This window comes from Molossus molossus, unplaced genomic scaffold (genome assembly GCF_014108415.1).
Source record: "Molossus molossus isolate mMolMol1 unplaced genomic scaffold, mMolMol1.p scaffold_m16_p_17, whole genome shotgun sequence".
Classification (NCBI taxonomy): Eukaryota; Metazoa; Chordata; class Mammalia; order Chiroptera; family Molossidae; genus Molossus; species Molossus molossus.
The window spans coordinates 20186158-20209673 of NW_023425352.1; the positions used below are offsets into that span (position 1 = coordinate 20186158).

The 23516-nt window shown below is 40.1% G+C and overlaps 1 protein-coding gene across 1 annotated transcript in view; it reads right to left on the minus strand.

Moving 5' to 3' along the window:
- The window catches only part of CFAP58 (cilia and flagella associated protein 58), a 100262-nt gene extending 77732 nt beyond the window's left edge, over nucleotides 1–22530 (minus strand). Inside the window, exons 1-7 of the mRNA XM_036265929.1 lie at nucleotides 22456–22530; nucleotides 17899–18180; nucleotides 15743–15891; nucleotides 6993–7149; nucleotides 5912–6106; nucleotides 2862–2999; nucleotides 715–874 (exon numbers count right to left, since the gene is read on the minus strand). Of these exons, the coding sequence (XP_036121822.1) occupies nucleotides 715–874; nucleotides 2862–2999; nucleotides 5912–6106; nucleotides 6993–7149; nucleotides 15743–15891; nucleotides 17899–18180; nucleotides 22456–22464 (1090 nt within the window). The 5' untranslated portion in view covers nucleotides 22465–22530. The remainder of the gene's footprint in view (nucleotides 1–714; nucleotides 875–2861; nucleotides 3000–5911; nucleotides 6107–6992; nucleotides 7150–15742; nucleotides 15892–17898; nucleotides 18181–22455) is intronic.
- Nucleotides 22531–23516: the final 986 nt, after the last annotated feature.

Genomic DNA, 23516 nt, shown 5'->3' on the forward strand with positions numbered 1-23516 from the left:
TGAATAGTAATGTGTCTGGATAATAATAGATGACATTTAGTAAGCACTTACTATGTGCTGGGTACTTGTCCCCACACGTTTTACATGTATTAGTTCTTCATCCCCCAACAACTAAATGTGATGGAGGTGGGATCTGAACCCAGGCAGACATGACTCCAGAGTTTGTACCCTTAATTATTTTTCTGTACTATACAGCCTTCCATGGCACTTAATGTTTTCTCCACAGATCAGCGGGAGAGCTGGTAGAACAAGCATTTGCCATATGGCAAAGTACTAACAGAGAAAAGAAATTAGAAGCCATTTATTTTTGTCCCACTGATCCTTGGAACACAGTTGCCTCAGATATTGCTAATGGGGGACATTCATTTCAGCTTACCCTCTATCCTCTGTGGGAGAAGGCACTAATGCTAAAGGCCATGTAGAACCCACACCTACCAGTATAGATGTTACTTACTCCACTGACAAATACTGAGTGATACTTTGGGCTGGATTTACAGTGTGCCAACATAGTCTGTTGAAGGATTTATTTTTAAGTATTCAAAATGATGTCCCCTCCATATTGCCCACCCACCAGTTTGAGCGTTGTTTTACTGATTTCATTTGGCACGGTTTGTGTGTGTACACGCGGAGCCCTGGGTTGCCAAGTGATAACCAGTCACCAATGAAATCTTTATAAACAAAGTTTTAGAAAGCACAGAATGAGTGTTGGTTTACCTCTCTCTAATCCCATAATCTGGTTTTTTAGAGTGTCCTTGTGCTGTTCCACTTCTGCCTTTTGATCTTCAATCTGGTGCAGTTTCTTATGGATTTGCTCTCTGATTTTGTTGAGCTTCCCAATGTCGATGCGCATCTGATGAACTTCTTCCTCTTTGGCCTGTAATTAGTGAGAGAGAATTAACAGGGACACTCAGTAAATAAAGGGTCGATAATTGGATGATGGTAAACTCAGAACCAATAAAAGAAAATTCTTCCTATGTCAGGGTGAAGTTGTTCTATAGGATTATATCAAAACGCACACTGTTTGGTTTTGAGGGAAATTGAAAAACTCTGTTCTCTGAATAAAATATGTGACTACATGAGCTAAAAATAATGAAAAGACTGATTAAACCTGACGTCTCAAGGCACCAGTGAGTGTGGCATCAAACAAGATAAGAATGCCAAGCTGTGTGTATCATAAATGTGTGAGTTTTGTGTACAGACGCTACATTCGATTAGCAGTTTTCACAGACTCACAAGTGAGCTCACTCAGAAGGTTATTAACATGCCATAGTATTCAAACATGCGTTTGTGCCCACGTGGCCACTGTAGTACAATTACATACTCGAGAGGATGGGTCCTCCTTCCTCAGAGAATGTTAGCCTATGGGTGTATACACAGACAGGTGGACAGGGCAACATCAATAGGTAAGTCTACATAATGCCAAAAGGTACCAAAACAATAATTCTAGCAAAGGAAAGCACCAGATTTTTGTCTATGGACTTCAAGTTTTATGAATATTTTAAAATTAAAATTAAATTCATTTTTCTAAATTTTGTCATTCTTAGAAATTACTGGGAAAACAACCGGTGACTCTTCTGCAAATGAAAGTTAGCAATTATCCCCAGCTCTTGACAAGAGACTGAACTTAGCTGGACATATTATCCTTAGATCATTGGCAGAAGCAGAATCCCATCAGTTCAAGGTCTGATAAAAATCTGTCATCTTTCAAGGTGCCCCATTCAGATTACCAAAAGAGAGTTAATTGCATAACTACTTTTATTTTCATTTCACCTTAGGGGCTAATATATTATTTTGCCTTAAGAAGTCATTTCATTTCTGCTTCAACTTACAGCACTCTCTTTTGGTTTTGAGTCAAACCATTCTGGACTGCTGTAAATGTTCCTCAGCTTCAGGTCCTACAGGGTCCAAATTAACTGACTTAAAGCCCCTTTCAATTATAACAACCAGATGTCCTAATTCAATAATTATTCATCCAGACCCCATGATTAGACTTCAGAAAAATACTGGAGACCTCTGAGACTGCATGCAAAACAAGATACAAGATGTGCAATAAGTGTGTGTGCATGTGTGTGCACACATGTGCACACACTCTTATTAGGTGTGTGTGCACATGCTTTTATTAGGTGTATGTGCACACACTTTTGGTAGATTTTCAAAAGGGCCTGTGATGCAAAAGTTGTATGATTCATTACTCAAATCTAAGTATTATTCTTCATTGGTCACTCATTTTATACCCAGTATTCTAACATAATCAGAGTAGGGTTTACAAATTTTTCAGAATTAGTGATAAACATACAGCTGCTCTGTTAAGCATGTAGACATAACATATATACCCAAGTATTAAAATGTTGTCCAAGCTTAACTTGCAAGTATTCTTCAAGGAGAAGAGGAAGAAGAATAGGAGGCCTGTCTTAAAATTTGCAGTGGACAGAGTGAAAATCCTAGAAGTAAATACCCAACAGAACTAGTCCATCCCCAACCCCACCCATTCCACCTTCTCTACACAAGTTATAAAATGCAATCTGACTTCTTTACTATTCACTCGAGTAAATGGTTTCTAGCTCTGGGCAACTGGTGACTTGCAAGGCTACGTTACAGAGATGAACAACTGAGCTGGCTGTGGAAAGCATTTGCATAATCATATGATCAATAATCAGGTTTGTAATTTTATAAGTAAGAATGGAAGTTATCACACTGTCTGCTTCCAGGCATAAAGCAATCACAGTCGGCTTGCGCCTGTCTGATGTATCAAGGCTAATTCCGGTTATAGAACGCAGGGCTCCGACCCACCACAGCAAACCTATACCAACAGGGAATGAGGGAGGGAGCGCTAGGCAACAGATATGTCACTTGATGCTTACTTTGAGCTCCAGTGCCTTCTGCTGGTTTTCCTGGGATAGCTGCTCGCAAACCAAACTGTGCTGCTCGTTCTCTTGCTGAAGTTTACTGTTTCTCATCTGAAACTGCTCCAGTTCCTTTGCAGCTCTCTCATTCAATATCTGAAAGAGGCAGAATGAGCTGGTTAATGCTTTTTAATCAGATTACAGTATCTGTGTATCCACAGAGGAAGCCCCGCAAACTTCCTGAGACAATCACAGTAGCCCCACTTTTTTTTTTTATCTTTGTAGAAGTGGTTCTTTATCCCCAGGGAAAGCACTAACGCACTCAAATATGATGAATGTTAAATGGCTGAGGAAAATGACACCTTATAATGAATAACACAGAGAGGATCTTTTTTTTTCTTTTCTGAGAGCCTTGGGAAGTCTTGTTCACAGGTGGTGGATAAATATTTTAATACCTGTTTGCCATTTGGCAGGCTTTGCATATGCAACAATTACTATAATCATTGTAAATGAGCTAGAGATTCAAACGAGTTTCATCTGCTGTGAGGCTCAGAAGCTATATCTTCAGAAGTGAAGATGTAGCTTTTCCAGAACAGAACCATTCACTAACATCAACACGGAGACAATTCCCCTTTAATCCAACTTAAGTCAAAACCACGGAACAGCAATGGAATGATTTATATCTGCCTTACTTCAGTGCCAGCGGGCTTTGCCTCCTACATACCTTGACTGTAGGTTTTATAAAAACAGGAATAGCTTTTAGGGGGCCATTTCTATTGGGAGAAAATGGGGAGGATATCAAATGGGCTGAAGAAAAAAAAAAGAGAGAAGACAGACGCATATATAGCTGACCCTTGAATAAGTAGAGGGTTAGGGGCACCCTCCCCACACAGTCAAAAATCCATGCATAAATTTTGACCTCCCCGCCAAACTTAACTACAGTCGTCCACCAGTATTCACAGGGGATTGGTTTCAGGACACCCTAGGATACCTATATCCACAAATGCTCAAATCCCTTATATAAAATGATGCCGAGCCCTAACCGGTTTGGCTCAGCAATTAAGAGTGTCTGCCTATGGGCCAAAAGGTCATGGGTTTGATTCTTGGCCAAGGGCACCTACCTGGGTTACAGGTTCGATCCCTGGTCCTGATAGGGGTCATGTGGGAGGCAACCAATCGATGTGTCTCTCTAACACCAATGTTTCTCACTCTCTCCCTCCCTTCCTCTATCTGGAAAGCAATGGAAAAAATACCCTTGGGTGAGGATTAAATAATGATAATAATAAAATAAAATGGCGTCCAGCAATGCAACTGTGGATTCCCAACTGCAGATTTCTAACTGTGAATCAAAAATACTAGTTTTGATCCATGGCTTGTTGAATCTGTGTATGCAAAACCAGCAGATAAGGAGGGCCAACTGTGTATTTATCAAAAAACATCTAAGTAGACCCGTGCATTTCAAACCCGTGGAGTTCAAAGGTCAGTATAACTTTCATGTAAGCAAGAGTTAAACATGAAAAGAATCCATCTAATTCCCCATCAATAGGTTCTAAATAAAATATCGCTAGCAATGCTAAAAATAAAATTGTTTTACATGAGTCCTGGATATTGCTAGACAAAGCACTATAGTTTTATCATGATGTCCACAATTCTCTTCGATTTCATGCTCAAAGAAGTCTCATTTTTTCTCAAGGATACTATACATTGTATATTATCTATTTTATTTCTGGCTCTATATAAAATAAATAAAGCAACTGACAAATAAATGTGTTCTAATATCTATTTTTTAAATAGAAAAAATGCTATATGGCTTGGCAATACTTTGAAAACTTCCTCAGAGAAAATATTTTCAAGAAATGACTTTTTTTCAATTACATGAATTGCTTCTTCAAGAAATGAGAAATGACAGACTAGAATTATTACCAAGTTACCTTAAACCACTATTACAGGGAAAATGTTTTTTAAAAAAAAAAGTATCTTATTTAAAGTGCATAAAGACTGAGTATGGTTCCCTAAACTTGAAACTTAAAAATAAACCTGTTAATAATAAATCATGTTATATTCACACAGTGGAATACTATACAGCTATGACAGTGAATACACTGTGAGCTCTGTCCAACAGGCCTTTCTGCCATGATGTAAATATTCTCTATCTGTACTATCCAATACAGTATCTACTAGTCACATCTGGCTATTTAGCACTTGAAATGGTGCTAGTGAAACCCCAGGAACTGAATTTTTCATTTCATTTCATTTTAAATAACAAATTTTAATAGCTACCATATTGGACAGTGCAGTTCTACAACTGTGTGGCAACAACATGAATGAATCTCACTGACAGAATATGGAGCAAAGGAAAATAGACATAAAAAAGTACATCCTGTATGATTTCATTTCTGTAAAGTACAAAAACAGGCGAAACTAATCTCTGCTTACAATTCAGAATAGAGGAGACTTCTGGGGGAGAACGTGACTGGGAGGGGGCACAAGGGGGTACCTAGGATACTGTTTCTTGGGCTGAGTATAGGTGACCGAGTGGAGAAAATTCATCAAGCTGTACACTTGTGACTTATATGTGTGTTATACATTAATAAAAGGTAACCCTGGGTGGTGTGGCTCAGTTGGTTGAGCGTCGTCCCATGCACTGAAATGTTGCTGGTTCGATTCCCAGTCAGAGCACATACCCAGGTTGTAAGTTCAGTTCCTGGTTGGGGTGTGAACAGGAGGCAACTGATCAATGATTCTTTCTCACATCAATGTTTCTCTCCCTCTCCCTTCTTTCTCCCTACAAAAAAAAAAAAAAAAAAAAAAAATCAATAAAAATATATATTTTAAAAATTAATGGTTAAAAAGAAATTAACCTGTTGGAGCTGGGGGTGGAGTGGGGGAGCAGGGTGCATTTCTACCTAGAAGAGCTATTCAAAGTGCTAAGTATCTTGTTACCAACATCTACAGTGAAGGGAGTTTGCTGCTTTCCAAAGAAAATACAAAATGCCCCCACAGACCATGAACAAAGGTACTGTTCTTATTTTCGCAAGGACCCCCAGTACAGCCCGCACCCCACACACCTTCTGTTCCTTCAGCTGCTGCTCCAGCCTCTGAAGCTCTTCCTTGCTCTTCTGCACATACTGCTGTAGGGCCTTGATTTCCGTCTGCCTGGTGTCCATGTCAGACTGAATCTGCTTGAGCTCTTTCTCTAGTTTTTCCTTCTTCCGAGTCTCCCTCATAGCTTCATTCTGACGTTGCTGGATTTCTTGTTGGAACTATGGGTGCAGGAAGGACAGGGAGGAAAGAGAGGAACCCTCCCCAGGTCAGGTGTCAACCAGCAGAGCTTCTCCCTCTCTCAGACCCTTCATTTTCAGGGCAGTCGCTTGGTAGTAGCATTTCCCCTGTAGGACAAGTCGTCTTTGAACCCCAATGCAAAAACTCTTCAAAAATATTCTGTTTTATTTTTCAGAGCCTTGACACTAAAATGTCCATCCTGAGGGTGGAAATGAATACACAAAGAAAGGATAAAATCCAATTAAATATGGAAGCTCAGAATCTAAAGAAGTTGAACATGGAAGGAATTCATCCAATTCTCCATCAATGGAAACTAAAAAAAAAAATGTAGCCAACTACCCTAAATATGAAATCATTTTTTACATAAATACTGGATGTTGCTACAGAAAGCACTATAATTTTATCATGATGTCCAAATTCTATGAAAGTCCTTCTCTTACCTCATGCTCAAAGGAGTCTCATGGTTTTCTCCTTGAGATGGGATTTGTATATTATCAATTCAACTTCTGGCTTAATATAAAAGTGTCCAGGAAGGTCCAGCTAGATGGCTGCCTTATCATGGAAAAGGGTGAAGGGATCTACTTCTACCATCCCCAGATGCAAGGCACCCTGGCCTTCACAGGGGACATCTTCTTGGGCCAGAATTGTAAGCAGTGCCCAGCCTTAGTGACTTCTCAGACAGAGAATGTTGAGAAGAATGTCTCTAGTAGAACTGCTCTTGCAAGAACAAACCAGAGAAACAAGCAGAACAGTGGATGCTTCCTTTTGGGCAGAGGAGAGAAATTTGAGAGAGAGAGACTGGGGAAGGACGAAATGTCCTTCTGGAAGGTAACCTTCCCTCATTGTGCCCCCCTCGGCCGAGCCGACCTGACTGACGGTGTGCTCTGCCTCGTCTCTGCTTCGCTCTGTTTCCTGCTGCTGTTCAGTGGTCTGAGCCAAGGACTCTCGTAACTTCACCACTTCTGACAAGAGCTGGTCTCGCTCCTTTGTCACTTCTTCTTTGAACTTCAGTAAATCGCGGATACTGAAAAAGAACACAGGAGTCAGACTAAATAGTCATCTGCTCATGAAGCCTTCTTATCATCCTCTGAGCTCGTTTTCATGGGAAAGACTCCAGATCAAGAATGAACACTACTCAGGTATAAAAGGGAAATATCTTTATGCCCTGACATGGGAGCTATATGTAAGTTGTTAACTGAAAAAGAAGAGCCAATAATAACATGCACAATATAATCCCTTTTCTTATATTTAAGAAATTACAGTGTGTGTGTGTGTGTGTGTGTGTGTGTGATAGGAATTTTTATGGAAGGCCAAAAAAATTGACACAAACTGGTAACTTAGCTCTGAAAAGTGGAATTTAGGGTGGAAGAGTTGAAAGGGTGATCTTTACTTCTTAGTTTCCACATCTCTGTATTATTTTGAATTTGTTACAATAAGACTATAATCGCTATTGTCCGCTCTTATAATTAACCCTAAGGAGATGTAAATTTAGTAAACTATTTATTTAACATATCCACTGGAGGGCTATGATCATAGCTATAAAGTCTAAAGTGAAGCATAAACATAAGCAAATAATACACATTGCCATTTTTCTATCCATTCACCCACAGAGTACAGTTTCTCCCAAAGAAATACAACCCATATCAAGTATTTCCAACAACAAAATTTGGAAAATCATTCATGATGCTAGTTTTCAGAGAGTGTGATGCTATTTGTTTATTTGAATTGCAAACCAGTTACTTTTGCATTTCAAATACCATTATATATAATCTGTCATGACTTTCTGCAGAATTAGCATTTTGAAAGTAGAAAAACTATGTCTGATATCACTTGTGCAGCAGAATTAGACTAAAGCAAGGCAGCTACTTTAAAGCTGAGAAAGCAGAGGCTCTTGCAGCTGACAGCCATCAAAGGACTGATTGAAACACAATAATTTGATTATGTTTATTTACCAACAGTTTTGATATAACATAAAGGAGCCTTTAAAACCACATTGAAACTCTTCTCCAGAAACAAAATCTCAAATCCCAAGGTTATTATAAAGAGAAACTACACCTGAGAGCACTATTGAAGATAAAATTCTGGGCTGGACAGTTTCTTCAGTTTTACTCCTCAACTGTGTGCCAATTCTAATTACAATGCCTCCTAACTGAATCAGTTCCCTCACATTGCTCTCTCTAAAGTCAATGAAAAATGTAGTTGCTCTGATTGTGCTTGACTTCTTTAATAAGAAAAGAGAACCCATTATGGTGGACACCACATATTCTGTTTGGTTTTCTATTCGCTCCCCCAATACCTACACTTAGTACTATCCTCTATTAACATTGGATAAGTGCATCTAGAATGCATAAGAACCCTAGAAAGCAGTTAGATTTGCCTAAAGATGCCAAAGGACGCATGTGTTCATGCCCAATTAACACAAGGTTCTGCATGACATGCACAGTGCTAGACTCCTGGAGGGAAGATAAAGGTGTCTTTCTTCAGGGTTTTCACAGCCTAATAGGTACAGAAGCACATCAACAAATAATTTCGATACAACTTAGTCAGTGCCATACTCGAGGTAGATGATGGGTCTTCTAAAAACAGAGAACACAGTGACTCTTCTGCTTGGTCATTGAATTTGGGTTTGGGGAGGAAGTTAAAACAGAGATGCTGATGGCAATGAAGTTAAGACCGTTTTTGAGATGGGTCTTGAAGGACACATAGTTGTTTACTATGTGGAGAAGAGGGGAAAACACATTCCCGGCATAGAAAACAAGTTTAAAGGCATGGAGGCGTGAATAAGCACAGTGTTGCTGGACATGAGCCTAGGTAGCTTGACTGGGGCAGATCTATGAAGAGCCCCGAAAGGCATGTTCAAGACTTTGGGGATGGGGAGCTATCGAAGGTGTTTATGCTGGAGATGGAAGCATGCAGGTCATGTTTCAGCATCATGAATCTGGTATGTGGAGGATGGTAAAGAGGGGAGATGTCTCCTTGAAGGCAGGAAGACCAGTTAGGAGTCTATGCCAAGTTCAGCAGAGGATGGGAGTTTCAATCCAAGGCAGTAGCACTGGCGATAGAGAGGAGGAAAAGACAAAAGTGAAAACTGAATCAACAAGATGAAGTTTTAAGGGATGAAATGACAGGCATGAAGAGCAACTCTGTTTTCTGGCCAAGAACCTAAAAAGTTGGAAGGATGGTTATGCTACTAATCTCGGGGGAGGGGGGTGCAGTGTATGGGAGGAGCTGGAAATCTGGGCAAAAAGGCAGCCAGTTCTGCTGGGTTGAGTGGCTCAGTTGGTTGAGTGTCGTCCCATGCATCAAGAAGGTTGTGGGTTCAATTTCTGGTCAGAGCACTTACAGGAGGCAACTGATTGATGTTTTTCTCATACATCAATGTTTCTCTCTCTCTCTCACCCTTTCTCTCTCTCTAAAATCAATGAAAAATGTCCTCAGGTGAGGATTTTTTTTTTTTAAGGCAACCAGTTCCATTCCACACACATTTGAAAAAATAAACCTAAAATCTTTACTCATTTTGAAACTGTAGTACTGATTCTTATAGACCCAAAAGTTTAATATAACCATAGATCAGGAGTTCTTCAGTATGGAGAAAGGGAGTTTTAAAAAGAAAAAAAAATAGCAATAGACAAAAAACAATTTCCATGAAATCAATGAAGAAAGAGAGTCATATCACATTCAAGGTGACACTGGCAAACCCCTGGACTGCTGACGGAGTCCTCTGCAGAGGTAAGTCCCACATACATCAAGAAGGCTATGACCGGTGGGGAAAAAATGGCGGCGGAGTGAAGGGAGCTACACAGACCGTCTCCCAGAACCAAACTGGAATTACAACTATTACACAGACAAATCGTCGGGAAAAACCAACAGAAAAGCAGCTTGCGAGGACCATACAACGAGGGACACCGACTCGATCCCGGTAGGCTTGCGAAGGCGCGAGACGGGGGCTGGGAGCCCGCGGCAGCTCGGCAGCGGCCGCAGCTGGGAGCAGCGCCCTCGGGTCACACTCCCAGGCGGCCCCACAGCGCAGCCGGGACAGAGGCTGAAACAGCCACAGCCACTCACCTTGGGCTCCGGCAGAGGGAGGGCGGACTGGACTGGAACTGAGTCGGGACACTCGGGGTTTAGAGGGCGCTCAGAGCTTTGGCTGAGTGCAGCCACTCAGGACGGTGGCCACATCGCTCCTTCCCAGGGCTCTGAGGAGAGGCAGCAGCCCCTCCCTCGGAGATCCAACCCCACCCTGTGGGCCATTGAAGTGCTAATTGAGGCTCACTAACAACCAGCATCTGCCCCACCCTCGTGAAAGCCCCTTGGCTGAGCACCAGAGGGAGTTTTTCAATCAACTGACAACCCAAAACTCATCAATTAACCTAGACTGCTAGCCTCCAGGCAAAAAGCTAGAGGATAATAGTACGTTTCCTGGGCTGGCAACTTTAACCAGGAAAGTAACATTTGACAGTGGTGTTCAACGTGGGTCCTCCCTCGCTCATCTAAACACAGGAGAGGGAGCCACAAACAGCAGAACACCAACACCCACAGGGAGAACTTGACAGGCTCCAAAGCCCACAGTGATAGCCAAAATGGTGAAACACAGAAACAGAAGCCAAATGAAAGAGCAAGACACCTCCACCAAAGATGAGATCAATGTGGAGCAATTAGGCATGTTAACAGAGCTAGAATTCAGAGCCATGATCTTGAGGAAGCTGAACAGCATAAGTAAGGACATAGAGACACTGAAAATAAGCCAATTGGAAATTAAAAACCAACAAGAAGAGATAAAAAATGACATATCAGAAATGAAAAACACATTGGAAGGTTTAAAAAGCAGAGTAGGGGAAGCTGAGGACCGGATCAGTGAATTAGAAGACAGGGTAGAAAAAATCAACCAATCAGAAAAACAAAAGGAAAATACTATTAAAAAACAGGAAGACAGCTTAAGAGAACTATGGGACAACTGGAAACGTAATAATATTCGCATCATAGGAGTCCCCGAAGAAGAAGAAAAGGAGCAAGGGATAGAGAATATATTCAAAAAAATAGTGAGAGAAAACTTCCCTAATTTGGTGAAGGAAGAAGGCATTCAAGTTCAAGAAGCACAGAGTCCCAAGTAAGAAGAACCCAAACCGGCCCACACCAAGACACATAGTAATTAAAATGCCACAAATTAAAGACAAAGAGAGAATCCTAAAAGCAGCAAGAGATAAGCAACAGGTTACCTACAAAGGGAACCCCATAAGGCTCTCAGCTGACTTCTCACAAGAAACACTACAGGCCAGAAGAGAATGGCATGAAGTAATCAAAGTCATGAAAAACAAGAATCTGAATCCAAGACTACTCTACCCAGCAAGGCTATCATTCAAAATAGAAGATCAAATAAAGAGCTTCCCAGACAAAAAAAGGCTAAGGGAATACATTAGCACCAAACCAGCACTGCAAGAAATGTTAAAAGGACTGCTGTAATTAGCAGTAGAAATGGGAAGAAAAATAGAACCACACTAAACAAAAATGGCAATAAATAAATACATATCAATAATCACCTTAAACGTTAATGGATTGAATGCTCCCATAAAGAGACACAGAGTAGCTGATTGGATAAGAAAGCATGACCCATCTATATGTTGTTTACAAGAGACCCACCTCTCAACAAAAGACTCACATAGGTTGAAAGTGAAGGGATGGAAAAAAATTTTCCAAGCAAAAAAAAGCTGGGGTAGCAATTCTCATATCTGATAAAATAGATTTCAAAATGAAGACCATAACTAGAGACAAAGATGGCCACTACATAATATTGAAAGGATCTATCCAACAGGAAGATATAACCTTGATAAACATATATGCACCCAATATAGGAGCACCAAAATATATTAAAAATCTTCTGGAGGACTTCCAAGGAGAAATCCACAACAATACAATCATAGCAGGGGACTTCAACACCCCGTTGACAGCACTGGATAGATCCTCTAGGCAAAAAATTAGCAAGGAAACAGAGACTCTAAATGAAGCACTAGACCAAATGGATTTAATAGATATCTACAGAGAATTACACCCCAAAACTACAGAATACACATTCTTCTCAAGTGCACATGGGACATTCTCAAAAATAGACCACATGATAGGACACAAACTAAATCTCTACAAGTTCAAGAAGATTGAAATCATATCAAGCATCTTCTCAGATCACAATGGCATGAAACTAGAAATTAATTGCAACAAGAACATGCAAAGACATTTCAACACATGGAGGCTAAATAGCATGTTATTAAACAATGAATGGGTCACCGAGGAGATCAAGGAAGAAATTAAAAACTTCCTGGAAACCAATGAAAATGAACACACAACAACACAAAATCTATGGGATGCAGCGAAAGCAGTTCTGAGAGGGAAGTTCATAGCACTACAGGCCTACCTCAAAAAACAAGAAAAATTTCTAATTGACTGTCTAACCTCACAACTTAAAGATTTAGAAAGCAAACAAAAAGAAACCCCAGAGCAAGTAGAAGGAAGGAAATAGTAAAGATCAGAGCAGAAATAAATGACATAGAGACCAAAAAAACAATTCAAAGGATCAATGAAACAAAGAGCTGGTTTTTCGAAAAGATAAACAAGATTGATGGACCCTTAGCTAGACTCACCAAGAAACAAAGAGAGAGAACCCAAATACACAAAATCAGAAATGAAAGAGGAGAAGTAACAACCAACACCATAGAAATACAAAAGATCGTTAACAACTACTATGAACAACTATATGGCAACAAATTCGACAATCTCAGCGAAATGGACAAATTTCTAGAAACACACAGTCTCCCAAAACTATTCCCGGAAGAGATAGAAAACTTGAACAGACCAATAACAACTAAGGAAATTGAAGAGGTAATCAAGACTCTCCCAGCAAACAAAAGCCCAGGCCCAGATGGTTTCACGGGGGAGTTTTACCGAACATTCAAAAAGAACTAACACCCATTCTCCTCAAACTATTTCAAAAAATTCAAGAAGAAGGAAGACTTCCAAACACGTTCTATGAGGCCAGCATAATTCTAATTCCAAAACCAGAAAAAGACACTACGAAGAAAGAAAACTACAGGCCAATATCCCTGATGAACATAGACACCAAAATCCTGAACAAAATATTAGCCAATCGGATCCAGAAATACATCAAAAAAATTATTCATCATGACCAAGTGGGATTCATTCCAGGGATGCAAGGCTGGTACAATATTCGCAAATCAATAAACGTGATACACCACATCAACAAAATGAAGAATAAAAACCACATGATCATATCAATAGATGCTGAAAAAGCATTCGACAAAATCCAGCATCCATTTCTGATAAAAACGCTCAGCAATGTAGGAATAGAGGGATCATATCTTGACATAATAAAGGCCATATATGAAAGACCTACACCAACATCATACTCAATGGACAGAAACTAAAAACATTTCCATTAAGAACAGGAACAAGACAGGGATGTCCACTTTCACCACTCTTATTTAACATTGTACTGGAAGTCTTAGCCACAGCAATCAGACATGAAGAAAAAATAAAAGGGATCCAAATTGGAAAGGAGGAAGTGAAACTGTCATTATTTGCAGATGACATGATATTGTACATAGAAAACCCTAAAGACTCCATCAAAAATCTATTAGACTTAATAAATGAATTTGGCAAAGTAGCAGGATACAAAATTAACGTCAAGAAATCAACGGCATTCTTGTACATCAATGATGAACTCACAGAAAGAGAAACTGAAAAAACAATCCCATTTACCATTGCGCCAAAAAAATTACGATACCTAGGAATAAACTTAACCAAAGAAGTAAAGGACCTATTTGCAGAAAACTACAGGTCATTGAAAAAAGAAATAGAGGAAGATATAAAAAAGTGGAAACACATACCCTGTTCATGGATTGGAAGAATTAACATCATTAAAATGTCCATACTACCCAAAGCAATCTATAGATTCAATGCAATCCCCATCAAAATACCAACGACATATTTCATAGAACTAGAACAAATACTTCAAAAGTTCATATGGAACCAAAAAAGACCCCGAATAGCCACAGCAATCTTGAAAAAGAAGAACAAAGTAGGTGGGATCACAATACCAGATATCAGGTTATACTACAAAGCGACTATAACCAAAACAGCCTGGTACTGGCACAAGAACAGGCATATAGACCAGTGGAACAGAACTGAAAACCCAGAAATGGACCCAAGGCAATACGCTCAATTAATATTTGACAAAGGTGGCAAGAGCATACAGTGGAGTAAAGACAGCCTCTTTAATAAATGGTGTTGGGAAAATTGGACAGCTACATGCAAAAAAATGAAACTAGACCATCAACTTACACCATACACAAAAATAAACTCAAAATGGATAAAAGACTTAAATGTGACCCGTGAATCCATAAACATTCTAGAAGAAAATGTAGGCAACAAAATTTCGGACATCATACGGAGCAGAATTTTCACTGATACATCACCTAAGGCAACAGAAATAAAGGAGAAAATGAACACATGGGACTACATCAAACTAAAAAGCTTCTGCACAGCAAAAGAAACAATCATCAAAATGGAAAGGCAACCCACTGTACGGGAGAACATCATTGCCAATGATGTATCAGATAAGGGGTTAATTTCCAATATATATAGAGTGCTCATACAACTCCACAAAAGGAAGACAAAGAACCCAATTAAAAAATGGGCAGAGGAGCTGAATAGACACCTCTCCAAACAGGACATACAAATGGCCAAGAGACATATGAAGAAATGCTCAACATCACTAATCATCAGAGAGATGCAAATTAAAACAACAATGAGATATCACCTCACACCTGTCAGAATGGCCGCCATCGACAAATCATCAAACAACAAGTGTTGGCGAGGGTGTGGAGAAAAGGGGACTCTAATACACTGCTGGTGGGAATGCAGACTGGTGCAGCCGCTATGGAAAACAATATGGTATTACCTCAAAAAATTAAAAATTGAACTTCCATTTGACCCAGTGATCCCACTGCTGGGAATATACCCTAAGAAGCCTGAAACACCAATCAGGAAGAATATATGTACCCCCATGTTCATAGCAGCACTATTTACAATAGCTAAGATCTGGAAACAGCCCAAGTGTCCACCAGTAGACGAATGGATAAAAAAGCTGTGGTACATATACACAATGGAGTACTATGCAGCGGTAAGAAAGAAAGATCTCTTATCCTTTGAGACGACATGGAGGGACCTGGAAAGTATTATCCTAAGTGAAAGAAGCCAAGCAGAAAAAGACAAATACCACATGATCTCACTTATATACGGAATATAATGAACATAACAGCCTGAGGAATACAGTAGACCCAGACACATGGAAGTAGGGCACAGACTGACATCCCTCAGAAGAGGGGATGGGGGGTGGGGGGGTGGGAAGAGATAAACCACAGAACTTATATGCATGTATGCATGACCAATGGACATGGACAACTAAGCCGGGGACAGGGTGGAGGGGGGGTAGGGTGGGGGGTGCCAATGGGGTAAAAAGGTAAAATATCTGTAACAAAAAAATAAATAAAAATTCATTAAAAAAAAAAAAAAAAAGGAAAAAAAAAAAAAAGAAGGCTATGACCTACTTGCTATCCTGGTCCATTGTCAGTCCAGATCCCTGCTCAACTAGTTTGGTTAGGTTCACTATCTCTTCTTTCAGGGCAAGAATCGTCTCTTTCGCCTTCTGTTCTTTATCATAGGCTGAGTCCACCATCTTCCAGGCCTTTTCAATTTCCTAGATGGGCCACAGGACATCAGAGAGAAAAGCCAAAGTAGGTTCCAGATGCAACTGAGTAAACAGAATAATTAACTACTACAATGTAGTAGCCATTTATGGGGAATGAAGATTAAATAGTACACATTAGCCTTTAAATTTATATTGACTTTCTGAATTGTCCAACATGAGCTAGTCAATATCGAACACCAGTTTTTAGGGGGATAATGGAAAAGGGTATTTTTTCTTGTGTAGGTGAATGTGGCTACAAAGCTCATAAATTGCAAGGGCGGCTATAACTAAGAGGATATTTTTAATAAAAACGTTAAGATGTGTTTACAAAAATGAAAGTGTATATGCTTTCCAAGTCCAGATAATTTTTTAAATAAGCTTTATCACATAAAGAATGATCTTGAATGCAAGCCCTAAATCTGAAGCTCCTGATAGATTCTAAATAAAAACACATACTTTGTCCATAGGTCCCAAGTGAACTAATGGCCATGTGAGCTTTATAATAACTCACAGTAAAGTGGTCTTGGCTGTTACTTAATTGTACACAATAGCCTTGGTAATTCCCATTTCCAGAAACTCAAGCCCAGGCCTTGTCATCAAATGCTTATAGGGGAAGAACAAAACCCATAGTAGGGAATGGGAACAATGACTCGTGTAGCTTTGGCTTCCTGACTATTATGAAATGCTTGGTTGAATATGAACTGAAATACTTAAAAGTGAATTACAGACATTCAAGTAAATGAACAAAGCACAGCAAATATTGCAACAGCCTTGAGTTTTACCATGCCACTTAATTTTCTTGCAAAATTTTATCCAGTGGAATGTGAGTCCTTTATACAGGTAAGAACCTATTTGCTTAAGGTAAAAATATTCCACTTTTATGTTGCCAAGGAATAAAATAAGTGGTAGAGAGTATTTAATCTAATTTAATAAATGCATGCTATTACAATAAAGAGAGATGACTCTTAAGTAACTGCAACACACAATTCAGTGATTCAAAACAAAATGTCAGGTTATTGGGACATGTTTTTCTGTAGCAACCATATATACTATTATTAGCAAAACAAATGAAGGATATTTAAGTGAAAGTATGATTATATGAATTCATGACTTCCATTTCCATTTTTAAAATTTACAATTAAAAGTGGGTTTTTTTTATCATAAATTGAATTAAAGCCTTTTTTATATTGATTTTTCAGCAAAGAGAAGAAAATGACAATAGGGAGAAAAAAAACACTTCAAAAAAAGTAATTTCCAAAAACACATGTCACGGTCTTGTAAATTTATTTGAATTGGTTGATGTTTAATTGCATGATATCAAGGGAATTTCTTAAAAGTTTGTGAATTTTTTTCTCATCACTAGGGTTTTAATTATAAATTAAGATGTCTTAACCTTTTATCACCCTGAAATCAACAAGGAACATTTATGTTTTACCTTCAAAATAATACAACACAGTTGAGGATGGAAAAATAAAGTATAAGACAGAGCCAGACCGAATCTCTGTTCTCCCATTGCAAGGGACTGGGAGGATCAAAGCAGAAGCAAAGAGATGCTAAGAAAAAATATCATGAAAATTACTATCTGGGTATTCTCAAGGTAATATCTCATGAAACAGTAAAAAAAAAAAAAAAAAGTAGGAATATGAAAATTTCCTTAACAAGCTATCATCATGAGATATTTAATTACTACTCATCTTGGATCACACAAGACATACTAAGATTCCTAATACTGCTCTTACTATCTCTCATTCTTTTTGCTAGCCCATTATTTCTTAGAAACCAAGCCAGTAAAGTTTTACATTATTTCCTGAAGAGTAAAATTCACCCAGTCTAATTATTTTCTTTGCAAATGAACACTATTCCCTAGGCTTAGTGAATATATAAATCATGGAAATTTTAACTTGGTAACTCATTTCCCACCAGCCCAGAGCTGTCAATGTGACGAAAGGATGATGTTTTAAGATATAGGATGCATTCGGGGCAGCTCTCCACTGGTTCTGTTTCCAGATCACTGACCTTTTTCAAGGATGCAATGGTGGTCTGATCATCCTGGGAGAGCTTCAGGGCAGTGGCGACCTTTGCTGAATTAACCACAATCTCCGCATTTAGCTCTCTGCACTTGGCCATCAGACGCTTCTCATTTTCATAAGACTTTTTCATGACAGCATGAAGCTTCTCATATTCAATCCTAAATTTCTCCAGACTTTTATCTCCGGTAAGTTCATTGAGAACCTCCTGAAAATCCCTTTCAATTTCTTCAAATGCGGTTTCTTCCAGCACTATTTTTTCACCTTTATCCTGTACGGAAGAGCGGGGATGGGAATGAGCATCACAATATTTACACCATGACTATTCAGGACCTACTGTTGACATCCATGAATAAAAGACCTTCAAAGAGCAAAGTAAACGCCACTAACAATCAGAACATTTAAGACTATATGTAGGGAAGGGAACAATTGTATGATGTTCATCCCTACATATATAATATATATACACACACACACACACTATATATAAATATTTATAGTGCTACATATATATAATATATAATATTTCCTACCACATAGTGTTGTTATGGATTAGATTAAATGGAATAATTCATGTTCATCACTTAGCCAAGTGTCTGGCAAACAGTAGGTGCTCAATAAATTTTGATAGCTATTACGATCATTCAAACCCTGATCTCCTTTTATTTCATCCTATTTTTTACTGCCCCCAGGATTACAGAGGGAATCCACAGCGCATTAAGGTCAGACATAGGGAGATTTTGGTACAAATACCATGAAATTACACATACTCACAGTGAAACCCATCGGAAATATAGGGTAGTCTCCTAAAAGAGATTCTCTCATGTTTATCCCTTAAAAACTTAGGCTAGGTCATCTCTACAAGTATATTGAAATACCCTTGTGCAATATTCATGGGCCTTTTCCACATTTGTTTTCCATGATTAGCTGGACAACAAGTTATTTAAAACTATAAGCCCAGACAATGTAGTTCAAGCAAGTCTGGCTATGACTTAGATGAGAACCCAGAAGTTAGTTATATGAGAATTCTTATTTTCCTAGTGTATGGGTTGAATGGTGTCCCCCACAAAGTCATGTTGAAGCTCTAACCCCCAGTGCTTATTAATGTGACCTTATTTGGAAACAGAGTCATTGCATATCTAATTAGTTAAGTTGAGGTCATACTGGAGTAGGTCACATATTGGAGTGGGGTGTGCCCTATACTATGGGTGTCCTTTTAAAGGGGGGGAGAAATTATAATTTTGTGTGGTGATAGAGGTCAACCAAACGTATGGTGGTAATCACATTGCAGTAATACATATATCAAATCATTATATTGTAAACCTAAAATTAATACGGTTACATGTCAATTATATCTCAATAAAAAGCAGTGGGGGCTGGACTAGGACACATATACACACAGGGAAATGCCATGTGAAGATGGAAGCAGAGACTAGACTAACACAGCTACAAAGCTAAGGAAAGCTCAGGATTGCTGGTACCAGGAGATGCTAGGAAGAGGCAAGGAATGATTTTACTGAGTCTAGAAGGAACACGGCCCTGCCAACACCTTGATCTCAGATTTCTAGCCTCCAGAACTGTAAGACAATAATTGTCTGTTGTGATAAGCCATCCAGTTTGCAGAACTAGGTTATGGCTTCCCTAGCAAACTAATATACCTACTTCTTGTTAGATACAGAATAAAATTTAAAAATGGATAGGGTTAATATATTTATTCATTTATTCAGCAAATATTTATTGAACATCTGCTAATGTAAGTTGGAATGATGGAGCCTATAGGAGATACCAAGATAAAGAATTAAAAACCCTCCCACAGGAAATTTATACATTAATAGTTGATGGGGTATGTTTTCCCATAATGGAAGTGTAGAATTTGATGCCTGCCATAAAACAGATTCAAAATTCTACAAGGACAGAATTGCTTCCAGCAGCACAAATTAAAGCAAATTTCATAAAGAAAATGGCATTTGAGCAGGCCCAGAAGGGAGAGTGGAATCTTCACAGGTGGATATGAAGACAAAGGGCATTCCTGGCAGATGGCAAAGCATGAGCAAAGGTTCAGGGCCAAGCAAGTGCCCAAAACTGGAGACCGGGTAAGAAGCTCAAGTTAGCTAAAGTATAGGAAGGAAGAAGGGCTTCGGCATCAAAGCTCTACTGCTAAATCAAAGAAATCAGCTGAGACCTTCTTTAATTCCAATAATAAAGTAAAATTCAAGTTTACCCTAAAGATTTTGGGCAAGCAGTCTAGTTTGCCTTCTGCTTTGATAAACCTGTCTTGCCCAACATGGAGAAAGTCTAGATATTTTTGGTTTCCAAAAACATTTGTCCTATTGATTCCATTTCTAAAGATGACATGCAGGCAAAACAGAGCCCACATCTTAAAACAGATGTCGAGTCACAAGCATATCTATAACATGTCACGTAACCATGTTCTTACTAATGTTAAGTTCAACAGAAGTTTTCTTCCTGACTAAAAGCAGATTATTGCAAAGATCACAATACAGCAATTCCACAAAGGAGGAAAAAGCATATTAAGGAAATATGGAGCTGTTGTTGCTCTGTGCTTTCCCCTTGTTGATGCTAAGCATGAGCACACACAAAAATATATCACGGCAATGTTCTCCGTTCCATCCCTGTAAATGGTATTAATGTCAACACTTGATCACCAGCCTAATGATTTGTTGGCAGACCAAGTTTTCCCTGTACACCTGGCATTTAGCACAAAAGTGGAAAAATATCGAAGAAAAAAAGTTTTAAGGAAACTTTTATGAACAAAAGAGATTCGCTCATATTGCTGTTTAAAAATCTACTATTAAAAGCAAAGCAAAAATTATCTCTTAGTTGTGACCAACAACTAGTTGATATCAACACTGTTACGGCACATAAAGCTATCTATTTTGGAAGCATGGTTTCAACATGAACTAATCAGGGAGGAATTCAATATCTATCTAGTCATTATCTATCTATTGAGTGTTTACTCTCTGCCAGGCACTGTTCTGGGTACTGGGAATACCAGTTAGTGGGGAGAAGGAACAGGGAAAGAGAGCTGCAGTATAAAATGAGGCCAGAGTGGAAATCAAGGCTTATGAAAGCAGAGGTGAGAAAAAAGTTGGCTGAGATCAATTGAAAAGAAAAATAGAAGGAAGAAATAAGGAGGGATAATGAAAGGGAAGGGAGGCTGGGAAATAAATATTTCATAGTATTGGTATCTGGGGCTAATATACAGAAAATGAAGAAGAATGAAATAAACCAAGATGACTAGTGGGGGAGAAAAGGAGGAAATATTCAAAAGCAAATAAGGGGGAAAGTGAGAATTAGAAGGAACCGGAGGAGGAGATGGGAAGAAGAGAGATATGAGTAAGTGTGGGAGATGGGGATAAGTAATGTGGCCCCGGCAGTACAAATGTGAGAGAGACAGAGAGTGACAGAGCCCAGGCAGTGAGGAAGATAGAGGCTATGAAAGGGAAGGTATGATAAGGAGAGGGAGCTGTTGACCACAGAAAATGGAGTTTAGAAAGGGACACTAGATATGGGGGAGATGGATGTGAATGGTGGGGAGGAGACAAGAGAACCAACTGGAATATGGGTGGGGGTATGATGGTGGGGACCAGGGCTGGACCAGGGCTGGCCTCATGGGTGTGTGACCTATGCAGTGGCAGAGGGCCCCTTGCTCAGACAGGCCCCACCCCCAGTCAGTTTACTACTCTGCTGCCTCATCCTGAAATTCTTAATAATTTTTAACAAGTGGCTCTGAATTTTCACTTTTCATTGAGCCCCACAAATTCTGATCCTAAATGGGACTGACCATGTAATGGATGAAAGGGGGATGAGTTCTGATGGGGCCATGAAGGATGTTGAATGGGCCTTCGTGGGTGGGGACTACGACTGGCAAGTGATGACAGGGACCTGACACTGTCAAAGTTATAAACCAGGGTGCTAATGGACACACAGGGATGTTTAAAGGGTTGCAGAAATGACCCCCTCATCAGCGAGGCTGGAGATGGGTTGTACTACAATATGAGGGAGTAAATAAAGGCTACAAGATCATAACGCAGTGGCTAATGATAACACAGGTCAGTGGTGACGGGCTGAAGACCTTAATGAAGATGTGTCACAGCAGGTGATCAGTTGATAGGGAATCATGGTGTGACAAGTGTCCAAGGATCAGTGAATAGGGTTACAGCAGATATCTACAAAACCTTCTTGTGGGTTCCATCAGTCAGTGAGAAATCAATATGTCTATGTGTATCTCTCTGATGGCTCAAAATGTAGGAATGGGTGCCTGTCATGAATTTCCTACCAAGCTCAGCACAGCACCAATTTAATAGTGGGGGGGGGGGGGTATCCACCCAATTGAAGAGGGGACGGGGGGTAATGGGGCCAGAGCCAACCGGGACAGAGGGGTGAGGTGAGGCTGAAGGTAGGTTAGGATGTTAATAGGGAAGATATTAGAATCAGTGGGTATGACAGAGAATAAGTCGACAGGAGAGGAACATGGGGAGGGGCCGAGCGAGAGGCGACAGAAAGAGGGGCGCTGACTCCTGACCTCCGCCATCCTGACGCTCTCTGGGGGTGGCCTCAGAGGCTGCTGTGGAGGTGGCAGAAACTGGGCCGGAGTCTGAGGAAGGCTGAGCACTGCCCCCGGCGTCTAAAACCGCGCCTCGTTATTTCTATTTCCCTCTGGGGGCCGCCAGCAGGCGCTCGGCGCGTCCTCCGTCGCCTGGCAACCACCACGCCCTCTGGTCCGCGGACGTTCGAAGGGAGGAGCCCGCAGCCGGGCTGGTTCCTCCGAGAAAGGTGCCCGTCGTGATAGGGCGGGACCAAGGAAACAAGGGGGCGGTGCCTCCGAGAAGCTAGGGGTGTCCCAAGGCCTGCGCAGAAGTTAGGAACACCAGAGAGGAAGGAGAGAGCGAATGGCAGGAGGCCACCGAGAAAGAGGACGATGGAGGAGACCAGGGAGCTGGCAAAGGGGATCAGACGGTACTGGAGGTGGGAAGGGCCGGCAGCCACCCTCTGCGCTCAGTGACCAAGCGACGCTATCAAGGGAACATGAAATCATCCCAACCTGAGTCAGTTCCAACCCTTAGGAAGCAGTGACTGTGTACAAGACATAGGTAGGAAAACCAAGATAGAGAAAACACAGGCCCTGCCTTCAAAGTATTTGGTCACGAGTGGTGAGAAAAACAGGGTGCAGAACTAAGATACCCTGGGGAAATGTATTTGGAACCACATCGTGAAAATCTGCCTAGCACCTGGGGCTCCTCTCTCAAGACTCTCTCTCTCTCTCTCTCCCTCTCTCTCTCCTCCTTCCCCTTTAGACTTCAGGTAGAGAGAATGGGAGAAAGTAAACTCTTTGGTTCATGAATCATGCAAGACCCCTCTCATTTTATTTTTCTTTTTTATCCCCATCTCTACTCCCACTCCTCATCCTCAGCCTCATTGGTATTCGTGCTACTGTGCTTGGATATGTATTTTTGGAAAATGTATAGCACTTTTATTAGTGAATTTTTACAAGGTTCATAATGATATCAGACTTTAGGAATCTTATTTTCTACTTTTTTCACTCAACATTCTTTTTCATGATCTATCCCTGTTGCATTTGGGATT